The sequence below is a fragment of the Delphinapterus leucas genome, chromosome 13, assembly GCF_059928025.1.
Source record: "Delphinapterus leucas isolate spDelLeu-1000000601 "Yukka" chromosome 13, BTC_Dleu_Yukka2, whole genome shotgun sequence".
Lineage (NCBI taxonomy): Eukaryota > Metazoa > Chordata > Mammalia > Artiodactyla > Monodontidae > Delphinapterus > Delphinapterus leucas.
This window is the reverse complement of record NC_143141.1, coordinates 75,818,594-75,835,612: the sequence shown is the minus strand read 5'-3', so window position 1 is coordinate 75,835,612 and position 17,019 is coordinate 75,818,594. Positions and strand designations below refer to the sequence as shown.

At 44.5% G+C, this 17,019-nt stretch overlaps 1 protein-coding gene and 1 pseudogene across 18 annotated transcripts in view; both read right to left on the bottom strand.

The window, feature by feature from the left end:
- ITSN2 (intersectin 2) overlaps nt 1-17,019 on the bottom strand; it is a 160,841-nt gene that overhangs the window by 1,133 nt on the left and 142,689 nt on the right. For 13 of the 18 annotated variants that reach the window (XM_089922440.1, XM_089922436.1, XM_022574327.2 and 10 more), the window contains 7 exons: nt 7,473-7,571; nt 5,671-5,838; nt 5,052-5,267; nt 4,362-4,483; nt 3,551-3,633; nt 888-971; nt 287-460 (listed from right to left, as the gene is read on the bottom strand). In XM_089922440.1, coding sequence (XP_089778566.1) covers nt 287-460; nt 888-971; nt 3,551-3,633; nt 4,362-4,483; nt 5,052-5,267; nt 5,671-5,838; nt 7,473-7,571 — 946 coding nt within the window. Of the gene's footprint in view, nt 1-286; nt 461-887; nt 972-3,550; nt 3,634-4,361; nt 4,902-5,051; nt 5,268-5,670; nt 5,912-7,472; nt 7,572-17,019 lie in introns of those variants that run through there. The other 5 variants (XM_089922444.1, XM_089922448.1, XR_016395308.1 and 2 more) reach the window with 5 other exon arrangements.
- Nucleotides 10,199-17,019, bottom strand: LOC149747797 (importin subunit alpha-1 pseudogene; annotated as a pseudogene).

The following is a 17,019-nucleotide window of genomic DNA, read 5'->3' as shown; positions in this document are numbered from 1 at the left end:
CTCACCCATTCAGTAGGTGCCAGGAGCACAGCGTTTCCATTAGGTAAGCAGGGGTGACTGGGGTCAAAGACCTGAAACACACCTGAGGCCACCCCCCCTTTCCTCTGAGAAGGTATCCCCCCTGCAGCCACTGAGAGCTGCTGAGGACCATGGCCTGTGTCACTGCCCTTAGGTGTCTTGGGGTGAAAACAAACAAGGCTGAGCACCCGGCTTCCAGACCCCAGATCCTAGAGTATGGGGGGAAAACTTCATATCCCCGCCCCCACCCCCCAGAGTTATACTTTACCATCTGGTGAAAACTGGTCTCTGTCGAACATGGTAAGACACAGCACATCCTGATAAAGATCCTTAATAAAGAACTGGCAGTTAAAATTCCACTTGGGATTTAGTGTGTCCTGAAGGGTTCTGGTGGTGTAGCTCTGGGAGCCCATGCTGATTTCACAGTATGGATTGCTCTTTCCTGAACAAAAACAAACCAATATACATGTGGCATGTGACAATAGGGCCTTCTTCGAGCAGAAGCAGGATCTACACAGATGTTTCTCTATAGACCATGGCCGCAGGGGTCACTGCCTGAGGGTCTGCATCTGCCTTGTGGTCTCTGTTCCCAGTGCTGACAGCATCATAAACCTGGGGAGGGACTGTGTGGGCTCGAATGCCAGGGCTGCTCCCCATGAGCATGTGTCAGTGCATCTTGCTTCCTGCTTTCTCCACTCAGAAGCACTGAGGAAGGAGGCATCAGTATTTATTGGGAAACTAGAGTGATAATAATTTTGGTCCAATAACCATTTTAGTGGCACTGGAAATACTTTTAAAAAGTGTCCCGTTATCAGCATCAGCAAAGAGCAGGGTAGTTACCACACCAGTTGAAGGAAAGAAGCATTTACCATTTGGTTTACAGGCTTTTAGTTCTGTAGCTTCAATGACGTGCACCATCAGACGCCCGATGCCTGAAGACTTTTGAGAGCGAGCTACAAAAGAGGAAGACTAGTGATGTTAATTTCTCCTCTGAGAATGCAGACAGCAGAGCGATGACGCTAAGCTGTAGATACTCAGTCCTGTCTTTCTGACCAACCCCAGCACTCCCCAGCCTCACGTGCCACTGAACTGGGCCTGGCAGCATCTGGCTGCTCTGTGACTTTGCCCAGGCTGTGTCGCCTGCTAGGGTACCTCGCCACCATCTCTGCCTATCAGCATCCTACACATCCTTCAACATGCAGGTCCAATCTCACCTCCTGGATCCCTTCCCTCCTCTGTGCATCCCACACACAGCCGGCTGGGTCTGAACTTCTGTGTCAGTCCATCCCCTCTGTCAGGAGGGGCCATGGCAGAGCACAGACTGTTTATTCATCCTTGGTATTAACCCCTCAACTGCCTAGCAAGTAGTAATAGTAATAACATCACCATACATTATATTCATTCAGCACTTAAAAGCAGCTAACATTTATTGGATACTTTGTGTTAGGCATGTGATCGACTTTTACATAAAATACTTAAACTGCACATTTACAACGTAGCTCTTTATAACTGCCATTGTCATATATGAGAAAACTGAGTCTTAGAAATGACTATAACGTGCTTATGTCACAGAGCTTCTAAAACGGCAAGGTCAAAAACACATCAGATACCAAAGTCCACTTTCTTTTTTTAGAATTTATTTTTAATTATTATTTTTTTTGGCTGTGCTGCGTGGCATGTGGGATCTTAGTTCCCCAACCAGGGACTGAATCCGTGCCCCCTGCAGTGCAAGTGGACTGGACCACCAGGGAAGTCCTCAAAGTCTACTTCCTTAACCACTCACCATAATTCCAATTACATGTAAACACTTTAGCTTATAAACTTTTACTTAAGACCTTATTTAAGGAGGTACTCAGAAACACTTTTAATATGGAGAGAAATGAGTTAGTGAACTCAGATTATCTTGGTAACTATAAAGTTAAGCAGGGTTTGCCCTTAGGGGTTTAAAAACTAACAAAAGCTGCTTGGTGAGCTACTGACTTTTCAAAGCTCAGGGCAAGTAGAACCTTCTCTGTGAGAAGTGGCCCACCCCTCCTATGTGCCCACCGGCCCAGCAGGCACTGGCATTCAGTTCCCCTTGAAGGCAGGGCTGGGCCATATTCATTTTGTGGGCCCAGTTAAGCCTAGCACAGGGCCTGGCACAGAGTTAAGTAATAAAGGTCTAAAGAATGGAACACGTGGAAAGTGCGTAACAATATGTACAGATAAAGGTGTAAAGAAAAACTTAGATTTATCTTCGACCAATTAAGAGATCATTATATGCTTTCTGAAAAGATTCAATCATTGATTTTTCAATAACATGCCTTTAAAGTACCATTAAAATAAGATTCAATTAGCAAAAGCCAATTTACCTATACCTTTCAGGAGTATATAACAAAATAAGGGAAACCTGAATAAAAAAACATAAAGAGCTGCAACTCCAGCAGCCAGGAACCTAAGTGGGAGGACTGGTCAGGGAGGGGCCTCGTGCCATAGCCTGGTGGGAGACTGGAGGGTCTTAATAGGGCTGTGCCACCAGGAGAGGACAGAGCTATGCAAATGGGGAAGAGAACCATGGAGAAAATCTATGTGGGACTCTGCAACTGTCTAGAGATGCGGGGGATGGGGATGGTCAGAGAGCACATTTCCAGTGTGTGCCCAAGGACAATACTACGGTCCACTGAGATTCTCTGGAGGAGCTACTTCTGGAAGGAGGTTAATCCAACAGGAGTGGTGGTGCAGGTGTTTCTGGAGAGCAGGGGCTGCAGGGACAGCAGGCCAGCCGTGACCACTGAAGCTGGGGTGACATGAGGGAGGGAGGCTCAGAACTCTCGGGGTAGGGTGGGAGGAAGCAGAGCTAGGAAAGAGATGATGAAAGAAGATCTGATGGTACAAGGACCCTCAGGGGTGTCATGGGGTCCGGGGGAGGGAGGGGCCTCAATTTCCTGCTGTTGGGGAAAGCAAGCCAAGTTGTTGGGGGTGGTCACTGACGTCGTGTGAGCAAGCCATTCGCACAGAGTGATGGGACAGCAAGCGGAGTGAAAGGCTCTGAGTGTAGGGTCCCGGACCCAGTGCTGGGAGGAGGCTGGCTGGACCTGGAGGAGGGGTGGGGTAGAGGCTGGGTGGGGGAGGAGCTGAGGGGAAACGGGCTGTAGAAGTGAAGTTTGATGGAGCAAAATGGACCAAGCAGAGGCCAGGCTGGTTATGCAAAGGACAGACCCCTCTTCCTGGAAACAGGAGTGAAGAGTGTGTGTGGGGAGGAGGGACAGAGACCTTGCCACAGAGAGAAGCGAGGTCCCAGGGCTCGCACTGGATGACCCCCGTCTATGTAGGGGACAGTGGGGGGGGGGCTCAGGGAGGGCCCCAGGAGGTTTGAAACGGCTGTGGGAGGCCGAGCGGGCTCTGCGGAACTCGCTCGCGGCAAGTCTGGTCTTTCAGGCTGTCCCCGTTTATCCCCTCACTGCAGAAGCAGCAGCCTGTGCCCTGAAGCTGGGACCCCGCCCAGGGCCCCCTGGTGGCTGATTCCAACCCTCCCAGGCACCCCCCCGACTACCTTGATAAGCCTTCTCCCGTTTCTTCTTTTCGGTGTCGATGTACTGCTCAGATGCCGCCTTGATCTTCTGGACCCAGGCCGTCCTGGAGGAGGGGCAGAGAGTGCCATCGGGCAGACTTCGCACACGTCTCACAGCTCCACCAGGAGCCCCAGAGCTCTGTGCTTGCTAACCTTGGCTTTGAGAAGTTCCCAATCATAGACTTCACAGTAATTCAACTGAAGGACTTGTTTGCTAATTGAGGATCAAGCTGAGAATTTCTAGAAAGTTCTTGACGGCACCAAGCACTTGTCAGGTGCTGGGCGCACAGAGATGGAAGATGCAATGGCAGCTCAGCACGACAAATGACAGGTTCTATTGCAGAGAGCTGTGCACACAGCGGAGGAGGAGCTACACCCAGAGGACAGAGGACGCGTAGCTGGCCAGGCAGGGAGGGAGGAAGGCACCCATGCAGAGGGCAGTGGGGGAGGGCAGACAATCCGGCGGGAGTGCAGGGATGGGACTGAGACCCAGAGGCACGGGACGGCCTCAGAGAGCAGGCGAAGGAGCACAGACTGTCCCTGAGGGATTGCAGTAGGAAGGGAGGTGTTGGCTCTCCCACTTCAGAAGATCCCGAGGAGAGGCTGGAAGCAGGGAAGTGTGTTAGAGGCGTTTGCGGTAACCTGGCACGTCTAAACCAAGGCCTGCCAGTGGGACTGTGGTGGAGGGGGAATTAGTAGGGCGTGAGCACGGGCTGGAGGTGGGTTTATGGCGGAGGGAGAGGTCAGGCTTTCTCCTAGGCCTCAAGGCAGGTCACACGTGGTCAGGACTGACCTCTCATTAATGTTGTCTGTTCGGAGGGTGTAGACCCGGTCAATGTGAGAAATGTGGAAGACAGGCTCATCGCTGGAAGGGTCTGTGGGCAGTTTCACCAAGGCTTCATTCAGGAAAATGGGCTGAAAGAATTAGGGCCAAAACACAGGCTGTGAAATGGGTCAGAACACTCCACCCACCTACGTCCAGAATTGTCTGTTCTGAAGAGCCTTGTTGAGAAGTAGAGGGGTCTAGCTTCCAGAGTCCTTTACTTAGGAGAAAAGAAACTGCCTCTGTTTCATGAAAGTAAATATCTAGGGTAGATCAGATGTTACTAAAGTGGGGACAGGAGCACCGAGTGTCTTTGACAGCTCACGTGACAGGGTCTCTCCTCCAGGCACTGACACTTGACCCTTCCCGTCAGCCTTGGTTTTATGGAGAGACCCGATGCTGAATGTGGACGGAGGTGGGATCACACATCGTGTTTGCTGCGAAGGAAGCTGGAATCCAGCTGGTGGCTGTCAGAGGGCAGTGAAGGCCCAGCCACACTAGGCTTCTTCCCTGGGAAGTGAAAGGAAGCGTGAGCCGTCTGGAGGCAGGTGGAGAGAGTCCCATGAGGACAGGAAAGGCTCAGGCTGGGAAGGAGGTCCTTAAAGTAAAGGAAACACCTCGTTGTGCTCTTGATGCTACTGCCAGGAACGTGACACTTACCATTTTATACATTTTGAATTGAGCGTTGGACTTAGAGCTGAAAAGTTTCTCGGAGCTCGAGGAAACAGCAAACTGCTTGACCATGTAGGTGAGAAGCAGGAAGTCATTGAAGAGGAACCCGTGCAGCTCCTTGTTGCTCTTGGTCTTGTACAGCTTTCCGCTGTGCAGGAGCTTGCGGGGTCCCAGGCAGTTGGTGAGGGAGTTGAAAACAAGTTGCTTAAAGAGAAAGAAACTGTCACTTTGTAACTCCCAGCACCCCTGGCGAGGCCAGCGCCCTGGACCTGAGGGAGGTGCGGTAGACTTTCTAGGTGGGAATGTGGCTGTAATCATTCACTTTTACACAGAAGATCCTTACATTTATTTCTCTTCAAAGTTCAAACTGGCACAGTGAAAATAATTACTTACAAAACCACAGAATACTGATTCTCCTGGCTGAATTCAAAGAACTCAAAACATCTCTCTTTATGAGAAAGGAAGATGACAACCCAAGAATGGGCAGGATGGTGAGTCTGCATGGGCTGAGCTGAGGCACAGACTGTCTACACTAGGGGAAGGCACGAACCTGGTTCCCCACCCAGAGCCTGCCTGGCGGCACCCAGCTCAGCCCCACAGGCCTCACCTCCGTGAGACCTTCACACTGCACGTGAGTCTGGATCCACTCCAGTCGGTCTGAATTTTCCTTCTCCCGAACTCCTTCATTAACTTGCGAGCAGAGCTCCTCTGCCCGCTCGAGGGCCAGCTTCAGAGAGGAGTGGTCTACGTGATTTTCTGGGGTGTTCTCCAGAATCTGGAAGAGAGGGGGCTGTGTCATGTGGAACGTCTTTCGTCTTCCACCTGCCCTGCCAGCCGGGTGCTGGACGCTGGAAATACAATAGTGGGCGAGACAGTCGTTTACCCTTGAGAGGCTCAGGGCCCCCGAGTACTCGGGGAGACAGGTGACTCAGTGACAAGAGGGTGGGCCAAGCGCTACATGGACCAAGTGCCCTGTGGGTCTCTGGTGGCCCTCTAGCTGGGTCTGGGGATAGGCTGTATGTGTAAGGGTGTATCCTTACTTCCCCCAGTAACAAGCCATGTGCCTTTAGGGTGAACCCTCCAGTATAAACTGGCTGCGCCTTTGGTAAGTATGTTAACTTGCTGAATAGCAACATTTCATTATATTTTTGGGGTCAGTGATCCTTCTGAGAAATCTGCTGAAAGCAATGAATCCCCTGCCACGGAAAAAACACAGTAAAACCATGCTGTCAGCATGTAGGAAAATGCATTCATTTCACTGGGAAGTGACTTCACGCTAATGTTCCAAAGGTAAAGGGATAGAGAATGCAAATTTGTGTGGTCCCTCTGGAAATCAGCGGGCCCATCAGTAGATGACTCCTGTGCTTCATTTACAGTTCCAAAATACGAAAAAGCTCTGAAAGCCTAAAGCTGTTTTCATTACTCATTTAGTGGCAAAACTTGACCTAAACTGAAGAGATGAACTTTTTACGTCCACTAACAGTAATTATTCATGAATTTCTCTGTAGGACTATTAATGTGTTGCTTATTGGTGCTGCCCAGGCTTGTTGGGGTGTCGTGTAATATACAGCATTTGAATTACAGTCTGAATTCTGAAACATATCTGGCCCCAAATATTTCAGGTAAGGGACTGTGGATTAATGTATATTAATGGGTCCATTTGGTATCAGAACTGTGACATTAACTCTGTAACATAAGGTCTATATTGAGTTAACATGGCTTACAGACCAGAGATCAAGGCATAATCAATAAAAGCAACAGTCTTATATTATTTCTACTGTTTTTCTTTGTAAGATGATTAAAATCACCTCAGTGATTACCTGTGGAATAATCCTTTGAAAGTCTGCCTTCTCCTTAGAAGGCGTATCAGCTCGAGAGGCCAACATTGTTTGTGTCAAAAAGATGAATGGAATTTTAGAGGGACTGTGTAGTCAGCCAGCTGAGGTAGGATACAGCCAGGGGACGATGATGAGCTGTCTAGGACACTGAGTTGGAGACTGCTGGGACGTCTAGGTTACATATTCAGTTGGTAGATGAATTCAGATCTCAGCAGGAAGACTGGACCCCAAGGTCATACTAACTGTGGACTCTTTCCACAGCTGGAGAACTAGAGGGCGCTGCCCTGCCTAGACAACATATCATGACCCCGAGAGGCTAGGGAGCTTTCTGGGAAGGGGGAGGACAGGTAACCCAAATGACCATGGATACCTCTTTTATTTGCCCATTTCAAGGATTTATCCCTTCAGACTGCATGTGTGTCCATGGGCGTGTGCGCGCGCACACACACACGGTGCCTGGTCCACCAGACAGTGGAGTCGGACCATGTGGTGGGTGGCTGGTGTATCTGGAGGCTCCCTATCAGCCTCTGTGAACCTCAAAGGGTCCTGCTTCTCCCAGCCGGGCACTTACACTTCTGATGAGGAGGGGGTAGCGGGTGATCCTCTGCATGGGCTTCAGCAGGAAGCTGGAAAGGGGCATTCCTTTACATCGAGGGTCAGATGCCAGCCTCTGCAAAATAATTGAGAGGCTTGTGAGGAAATCATAGCCTGAGGAAAACAAGGAAACACTGGCTATGCTCCTGACTTTGACCACCTTTTAGATTTCTAACTTCTTTTAAAAACTCAGGATCCAAAATGATACGTATCAGGTTAACAGCAAGAATATCCCACTTCATGCGCCAAAGCCAGTGGATGCTTTCAGTTCTTTCTTAGGTGCATCTGACAGCCTGTGCAATCCCTCCCTCCCATTGCTTCCGGAACCAGACTGTCTTCCCAGCGCACTGACCCTCTCAGTCTTCCTCACTCCTTTCCTCTCCTCTGCCCAAGATCCCACACGACTGAGCCCCACAGTGTGACCAGACCAGCTGTGGAGCTCTACACTTGCCAAATTACTCTCCGTCTCACCTGGATGTCCCAAAGGGACCTCAATACCTCAGCATACCCCCAAGTGAAGTCCTCGTCTTCCCTCATAAAAGCATCCTCTTCTACCCCTATTCCTATCAGAGTTGGTAGCACCATTCTTCACCCACTCACCTTCCCCCACACATACCTAGGAGTTACCACTGATGCCAGTCTGTCTTCTAAGTAGCTCTTGATCTCCCCCATCTCTGCCTGCTCATCACCCTGCTTCATTCATAACAATACATTTACTGAGCACCTGCTATGAGCCAGGCTCACAATGTCCCTTCTGCTCTTCCTTCACTTGGCTAATTCATATTCATCTCTGAAGACTCAGATTAGCCTCCTTCAGTCCAGGCTCTCCCCTTCTTCACGCCTCCCCTCCTTTTCAGTGATCCTTCTCAAGCCCCCAAGGCTTCCTTTATCATCGTGCCACATCTGGACTGGGTAACACAGGTAGAGGCATCACATATGAGGTGTCTCTATAACTCCCACCCAGACTGTTAACTCCAGGATGCCTAGGACCACATTTATTTGCTTCTACTCCTAGGACTAGTACAGGACCTAACAGAGTAGCTAGTACTCTAGTATGATCATTTTAATGACTGAAAAATAACACATTTACTGTAATTTACCTAATAATTTCCCACTACGGGATATTAAAATTACCCGCTCCTTTTGTTTTTGGATATATATATATATATATATGTTTCTAAGATAAGCATCTTCATGGTATTTATTTCTATATTTTCTGAGTCTTTTTAAAAAGTAACATTTTAGAACACAGCTTGTTAGATCTGCTTTTTAATGTAAGCAACACCATGCCTTTCATTATGAGACTAAACACTTTTTATTTTTGCTATTGTTACAATTGTGGTGACACTGACGTTCTATTTACATCCTATTTTTTAAATTCCTATTTTTATTACTATTTGAAAAAATTTTAAACCTTTTACTATGCTTTAGAAGGTAAATGTCCTATATTTAATTCTACTATTATTTTAAAATGTTCACATATACTCATAATTCCACATTTATGTAGTTATTCTGATTAATGTTTGTTTCTGTGATCTTGGTTTCTTTCTATGTTTCTTCTAGTTCATTTCTAGGCAACACCTTGCCTCCCACCAACTGAAGGGTTCTGTCCTCAGTGCCTTATACTGAACCATTTTTACACCCCTGAGATCATCATAAGCTAAATAAATAAAGTTAGCATTTATTGAATGCTTACTATGTGTTGGTCTCTGTGCTAAAGTACTTTAAAAGTATTATCTGATTATCTCCAGGTGAGAGATGAGGTGACTTTAAGGCACCAAATGTTAAGAAACTTGCCCTGGTCACACAGTGGACCATGATGGGGCTGGAATTTCAGCCCGAGCAGTCCAATTCTGAAGGCTGTCTTGTTCTGAGCATGAAACTGTGTTGCCTCTTGGAATTGATCCTATTTCGTTATGACAGACTCTTCTTTTCATGTAATGCTTAATTTTATTCACTGTTATTTTAATTAAGATTTTAACAACTATATTTATAAAAGATACTGGGTTATAACTTTTTTTTTCATTTTTGTAATTAAACACAAATACAAAAATGGGCCTTGGCGTTAGAGTCACTTTTGTCTTATATAATGAATTAGGTAGGCTTTCTATTTTTTTCTGGGATCTGTAACAGTTTATATAAAATAGAATAATCTATTCCTTTATTGTTGTAAAGAATTCACCATTAAATCCATCAAGTGAAACTATCTCCTCTTTTGGGGTAGGTTACTCAGTTTTTTCCCTTGTTTAATATTATCTTCAGATTTTCTATTTTTCTTTAACTTTATCTTTATTGGAGTATAGTTAACTTTACAATGTTGTGTTAGTTTCTGCTGTATAACAAAGTGAATCAGCTATATGTATACATATATCCCCTTATCTCCTCCCTCTTGTGTCTCCCTCCCACCCTCCCTATCCCACCCCTCTAGGTGGTCACAAAGCATGGAGCTGATCTCCCTGTGCTATGCAGCTGCATCCCACTAGCTAGCTATTTTACATTTGGTAGTGTATATATGTCCAAGCCACTCTCTCACTTTGTCCCAGCTTCCCCTTCCCCTTCCCACATCCTCAAGTCCATTATCTACGTCTGTGTCTTTATTCCTGTCCTGCCCCTAGGTTTGTCAGAACCATTTTTGTTTTCTTAGGTTCCATATTATGTGTTAGCATACAGTATTTGTTTTTCTGACTTACTTCACTCTGTATGACAGGCTCTAGGTCCATCCATCTCACCACAAAATAGCTCAATTTCATTTTTTTTTTTTTTTTTTTTTTTCGGTACGCGGGCCTCTCACTGTTGTGGCCTCTCCCGCTGCGGAGCACAGGCTCCAGATGCGCAGGCTCAGCGGCCATGGCTCCTGGGCCTAGCCGCTCCATGGTATGTGGGATCTTCCCGGACCGGGGCACGAACCTGTGTCCCCTGCATCGGCAGGCGGACTCTCAACCACTGCGCCACCAGGGAAGCCCCTTTTTCATTTCTAATTCTGTTGATTTGAGTCTTCTCCCTTTTTTTCTTGATGAGTCTGGCTAATGGTTTATCAATTTTGTTTATCTTCCCAAAGAACCAGCTTTTAGTTTTATTGATCTTTCCTACTGTTTCCTTCATTTCTTTTTCATTGATTTCTGATCTGAACTTTATGATTTCTTTCCTTCTGCTAACTTTGGGGTTTTTTTTGTTGTTGTTCTTTCTCTAATTGCTTTAGGTGTAAGGTTAGGTTGTTCATTTGACATTTTTCTTTTTTCTTGAGGTAGGATTGTATTGCTATAAACTTCCCTCTTAGAACTGCTTTTGCTGCATCCCATAGGTTTTGGGTCATCGAGTTTTCACTGTCATTTGTTTCTATGTAATTTTTTTTTTGAAGTAAAGAAAACCGTGGAATTTAATCTTTATTTACAGGACACTGCAAGATATGAAATCCCACATAGAAATAAGAAACCCATTGAGAGAAGAAGCTTCATATAGTATGTACAGTTTGGAACTGTTCAAGCATAGTTTCTTTGTAAAAAGCGCTACAATAACAAACCACATGTAAAAAGAGTTCTTAGTAGAGAAACAGTAAGAGAAACTTCTACCAAACATAGTACACAACAAACAACTTTATGCCTCAGAGGTACAATCTAGAAGCTGAAGGTCCCAGCAGTGCCATCCTGAACTTGGAATGTATACCCTTCAGAGGTAGTTTCCGGCACAATTTTGACCTTCCTCTTCTTCCACAGAGAAATACTTCTCAATCAAGTTTAATGAAGCTTTGTACACAGACTCATTTTCATGGTTTTGTAGAGCTTCAATTTTGTCCAAACCTCCACATTCTTCAATCATTATACTAAGTTTCTCAGTTTCACCTAGTTTCTCAGCAGCCTGAAAGATATTTGAAATGGCATCCAGGATAACCAGAATAATTCTGTTGCCTTTTGCAGTTAGGAGGTTCATCAATGGTTCTATTATGCCACAATGAACAAGGTATACGATCTGCTCAACTGTTCCGCCACTTGTATAGTTGGTCACAGCCCATACAGCTTCCTTTTGTGTCTTAAAGTCTGCCTTAGAAAGAATGCCAACAAGGAATGGGACTAATCCATGATTTACGACTCGTTATATCTTGTCCCGGCAGCCAGCCGTGATGTTTGACATTGTCCACATAGCTTCCTTCTGAATATTAGTTTTGGAGTTTGTTAGCAGGCTGGGAAAGATGGCAAGTGCTCCTGCATCCATTACAACCTAAGTCTGTTCATCTGTCCCAGTGACAATATTCCCTATGGCTCTTAGCGTGGGAATCACAATTGGCAATTCGTAGCTCCTAAAAGCTTCACAAGTTGGGGTACAACCCCAGTTTTCACAACCATTTCAATCCATTCATTTGGACCATTTGTAAGGTAGGAAATAGCCCAGCAGGTATCAGCTAAAACTTCTGGATCATCGTGATGCAGGAGATGAACTAAAGTAGGAAGAATCTGCTCAACAGCATCTAAGGGGGTGTGCAGGATTCTTGTTGTGACAAAGATTTGAAAGTGTCCAGGTAAGATTATGTAAGTAACCACACGCTAAAGATGACGTATCAGGAACCGCCGAAAGTGCCAACAGTGGGTCAACTGCACCACACTTGATAACCAAGTCTCGGAAAACTGAGCCATCACCTGCAATGTTTCCTAGAGCCCATACAGCTTGTTCACTGAAGTAAGCATGGGGAGATGCCAACAGAGAAATGACTGCTGGGATAGCACCTCCATCTACCACAGCCTTGGTCTGTTCTGATGTCCTGGAAGCAATGTTAGTGAGGCCCAAGCAGATTCAAACTGAATGGGACTGCAATCAGTTCTGCCCAAGAAGGACACAATTTTGGAATCAAACCAGCCCAGATTATGCTGTCTGTGGGGGGCTGTTTTCCCCTAGAAAGCAGTTTCCTAGCAGCTTGAGTAGCTTGGAGCTGGCTTTCCAAATTGTTGCTATTTATGCCTTTGACAATGTCATCAACAGACCAATTTACAGTGCCCTGGTTGTTGTGGTTTTCCTGCAGTGGAGAAGCAGCATCATCTGGAAAAGAGCTGACATTTCTCCTTTTCAGCATCTGGTCATACTTCTTAGCTTTCCGGAACTCCACATTAACCTCTATTCAGTGCTGCCTCATTTCTGTACTCTTTCCCCTTGTTCTTGAATCTGTTAAGGCGGGCAGCTGGTGAATTAGAATTCTCATTGGTGGACATGGTTATGAGACAAAGGGAGAAAGCTACACAGCTGGCTCAAGCTTCCACAGGAAGTGGTGCGGGGCACACAGGTTGCGGATCAGCTGCCCTCAAAATGTCCACCATGGTCAGCCTGAGGACGGTGTTTCTAGGTAGTTTTTGATTTCTTCAGTGGTCTCTTGGTTATTTAGTAGCGTATTGTTTAGCCTCCATGTATTTGTATTTTTTACAGTTTTTTTTTCCTGTAATTGATATCTAGTCTCATAGCGTTGTGGTTGGAAAAGATACTTGATACAATTTCAATTTTCTTAAATTTACCAAGGCTTGATCTGTGACCCAAGATATGATCTATCCTGGAGAATGTTCCATGAGCACTTGAGAAGAAAGTGTATTCTGTTGTTTTTGGAGGGAATGTCCTATAAATATCAATTGAGTCCATCTTGTTTAATGTATCATTTAAAGCTTGTGTTTCCTTATTTATTTTCATTTTGGATGATCTGTCCATTGGTGAAAGTGAGGTGTTAAAGTCCCCTACTATGATTGTGTTACTGTCGATTTCCCCTTTTATGGCTTTTAGCATTTGCCTTATATATTGAGGTGCTCCTATGTTGGGTGCATAAATATGTACAATTGTTGTATCTTCTTCTTGGATTGATCCCTTGATCATTATGTAGTGTCCTTCTTTGTCTCTTGTAATAGTTTTTATTTTAAAGTCTATTTTATCTGATATGAGAACTGCTACTCCAGCTTTCTTTTGATTTCCATTTGCATGGAATATCTTTTTCCATCCCAGACTTTCAGTCTGTATGCGTCCCTAGGTCTGAAGTGGGTCTCTTGTAGACAGCATATATATGGGTCTTGTTTTTGTATCCATTCAGCCAGTCTACATCTTTTGGTTGGAGCATTTAATCCATTTACATTTAACATCATTATCGATATGTATGTTCCTATTACCATTTTCTTAATTGTTTTGGGTTTTGTAGGTTTTTTGTAGGTTTTTTCCTTCTCTTGTGTTTCCTCCCTAGAGAAGTTCCTTTAGCATTTGTTGTAAATCTGGTTTGGTGGTGCTGAATTCTCTTAACTTTTGCTTGTCTGTAAAGGTTTTAATTTCTCCGTCGAATCTGAATGAGATCCTTACTGGATAGAGTAATCTTGGTTGTAGGTTTTTCCCTTTCATCACTTTAAATATGTCCTGTCGCTCCCTTCTGGCTTGCAGAGTTTCTGCTGAAAGGTCAGTTGTTAACCTTACGGGGATTCCCTTGTTAGTTATTTGTTGCTTTTCCCTTGCTGCTTTTAATATTTTTTCTTTGTATTTAAGTTTTGATAGTTTGATTAATATGTGTCTTGGCATGTTTCTCCTTGGATTTACCCTGTATGGGACTCTGCACTTCCCGGACTTGACTATTTCCTTTCCCATGTTAGGGAAGTTTTCAACTATAATCTCTTCAAATATTTTCTCAGACCCTTTCTTTTTCTCTTCTTCTTCTGGGACCCCTATAATTTGAATGTTGGTGCGTTTAATGTTGTCCCAGACGTCTCTGAGACTGTCCTCAATTCTTTTCATTCTTTTTTCTTTATTCTGCTCTGTGGTAGTTATTTCCACTGTTTTACCTTCCAGGTCCCTTATCCGTTCTACAGCCTCAGTTATTCAGCTACTGATTCCTTCTAGAGAATTTTTAATTTCACTGATTGTATTGTTCATCATTGTTTGTTTGCTCTTTAGTTCTCCTAGGTCCTTGTGAAACGTTTCTTGTATTTTCTCCATTCTATTTCCAAGATTTGGGATCATCTTTACTATCATTACTCTGAATTCTTTTTCAGGTTGACTGCCTATTTCCTCTTCCTTTGTTTGGTCTGGTGGGTTTTTACCTTGCTCCTTCATCCGCTGCATATTTCTCTGGCTTCTTGTTTTGTGTAACTTATGACCCCTTTGGGGTCTCCTTTTCACAGGCTGCAGGTTCGTTGTTCCTGTTGTTTTTGGTGTCTGCCCCCAGTGGGTGAGGTCGGGTCAGTGGCTTGTGTAGGCTTCCTGATGGAGGGGACTGGTGCCTGTGTTCTGGTGGGCGGGGCTGAATCTTGTCTTTCTGGTGGATGGGGCTGCATGTGGCAGTGTGTTTTGTGGTGTCTGTGAACTTAGAATGATTTTAGGCAGCCTCTCTGCTAATGGGTGGGGCTGTGTTCCTGTCTTGCTAGTTGTTTGGCATGAAGCATCCAGCACTGGAGCTTACTGGCTGTTAAGTGGAGCTGGGTCTTAGTGTTGAGACGAAGATCTCTGGGAGAGCTCTCACCAATTGATATTACATGGGGCTGAGAGGTCTTTGGTGGTACAATGTCCTGAACTCGGCTCTCCCACCTTGGAGGCTCAGGCCTTACACCAGGCCAGAGCACCAAGACCCTGTCAGCCACATGGGATGTAAATTAATTGAGTGTGTACTACTTCTTCTACCAAAACTGCCATTTCATGAAGAGGCCTCCTAGAATCACCTAGAGAAAACCACCTATGTGTCCTTAAAGGAGTTTTTTTTTTTTTTTCTTATAGGAGTTTTATGGTTTCAGGTCTATGTTCAAGTTTTTAATCTGTAAGCAAAAACATCATACTCTGCAATTCTGCTGCAAAGCTTATAGACTTCCCTGTACTTCTTCCACTACTTGAAGTGGCAGTAGACATTGGGCTGGCTGCAGTATTATTCATCTGTGGCTTAAATGGACAGGTCACTTGCTGGCTTTATTCCAGATAGCTCATCTCTGCTCTAAGAATACTTGTAGACCCAGCTGCACGTCCCACACAGAGAATGTGCGGGTAGAGATGGTGCGGTTTTGGCAGCGGTGGCCCGAGACATGCTTGGAAAGGGGCGGGTGGGGGGCTGAGAGTGTCTAAAGGGAAAGGGTGGCTGGGCGCGGGTGGTGGGGGCAAGATGGCACGAGCCTGACTCTCTCTAGATGTTCTACTCTTATTGAATCAGTTTTCAAGCTTTAATAGAAAACTACAAGTTTTGTTAATGTTTTCATATTTATTAGCATATATTTTGAATTATATACACTTTTAAGAAATAACTTTGTATCTATTCTTGTTTTTACTTGTGTTTTTTTCCCTCTTTTTCTATTAGATTTAGTGGAGTTATATATTTTATCGGTTCTTTTCACTGTACCTGTTTGCAGACATACTGATATCATTTGTGCTTTTATCTTTATTACTTCCTCTATTTTCCTCTTAGAATTTTATCCTCTGCCTATGTATCTTATATTTTATGCTGATTTTTCCATTCTTTTCTGATAATAAAAATATTAAAATTATGCACTTTCCCATAAAGTACTACTGTGGCTGTATAATATATCCCAATATAAAGTACTTCACAACAACAACAACAAAAATGCAAAAAAACCAAGAAAACAGATTTTTCTTTCATTTCCCTCACCATTTTAACATGTTTAGTAATACTTCTATTACTGAACAACATCAATAAAAATGACTTATCAAAATGTGATTTTCTATTATGATATAACCGGACATCTGAAGCTCACTGGTGTATCACTGTAAGGTTGTTGCCGACTCATTCTATTATACACAGTGAATATACACATAGTGTACTTCCTGAGTACAGTTCTAGCATTACTTCTCCTTACCAGCTGCTTGTTTTTAATTTATGACCATGGCATCGTGGAACCAATTGTTTTCTGTCTTCTCATTGGTTTCTGGAAGGTTTTATGACAGCTGCATACACTTCTTGTATATATATAGGATCACAGATGCGCTTTTTATTTATTATCCTAGTTCCTGGTGTCACCATTTTCTTTCCTACTCTCATTTCCTTTTGTCCCATTTTATTCATACACTTTTTTTTTTTGGCCACACCATGCAGCTTGTGGGATCTCTGTTCCCTGATCAGGGATTGAACCCAGGCCACGGCAGTGAAAGCGCCAAATCCTAACCACTGGACCACCAGGGAACTCCCCATCCACTTAAATTTTATTTTATCTTGTTGCATTTTATACGTTTAAGTAAGCTAGTTTATATCCCTTCTGGAATAAGATGGGTATAAAATAAATACAATTTACAAAATTAAGAAAGTGACATTCTGGACTTTTCTGGAGTATAAAGTAGCTGATTTATGTAAGTAGGCTTAAAAAGACACTCTGCTATTTAAGATGGGCAAAATCATGGTCCCAGTGTCAAGAAAAATCAATTCAACATGAAAGGCAACTCAAAGCAGTCAGAAAATTCTTTGCCATATCTGTGTTTCCTTTGGAAGGTGATGGAGATGGCCTTCTCCACTGCTGAGATTCCCCACCATACACCCCTGCCTCCTGGCTTGGAACAAGGCTGACCTGCCTACGTTCCCCGAATGG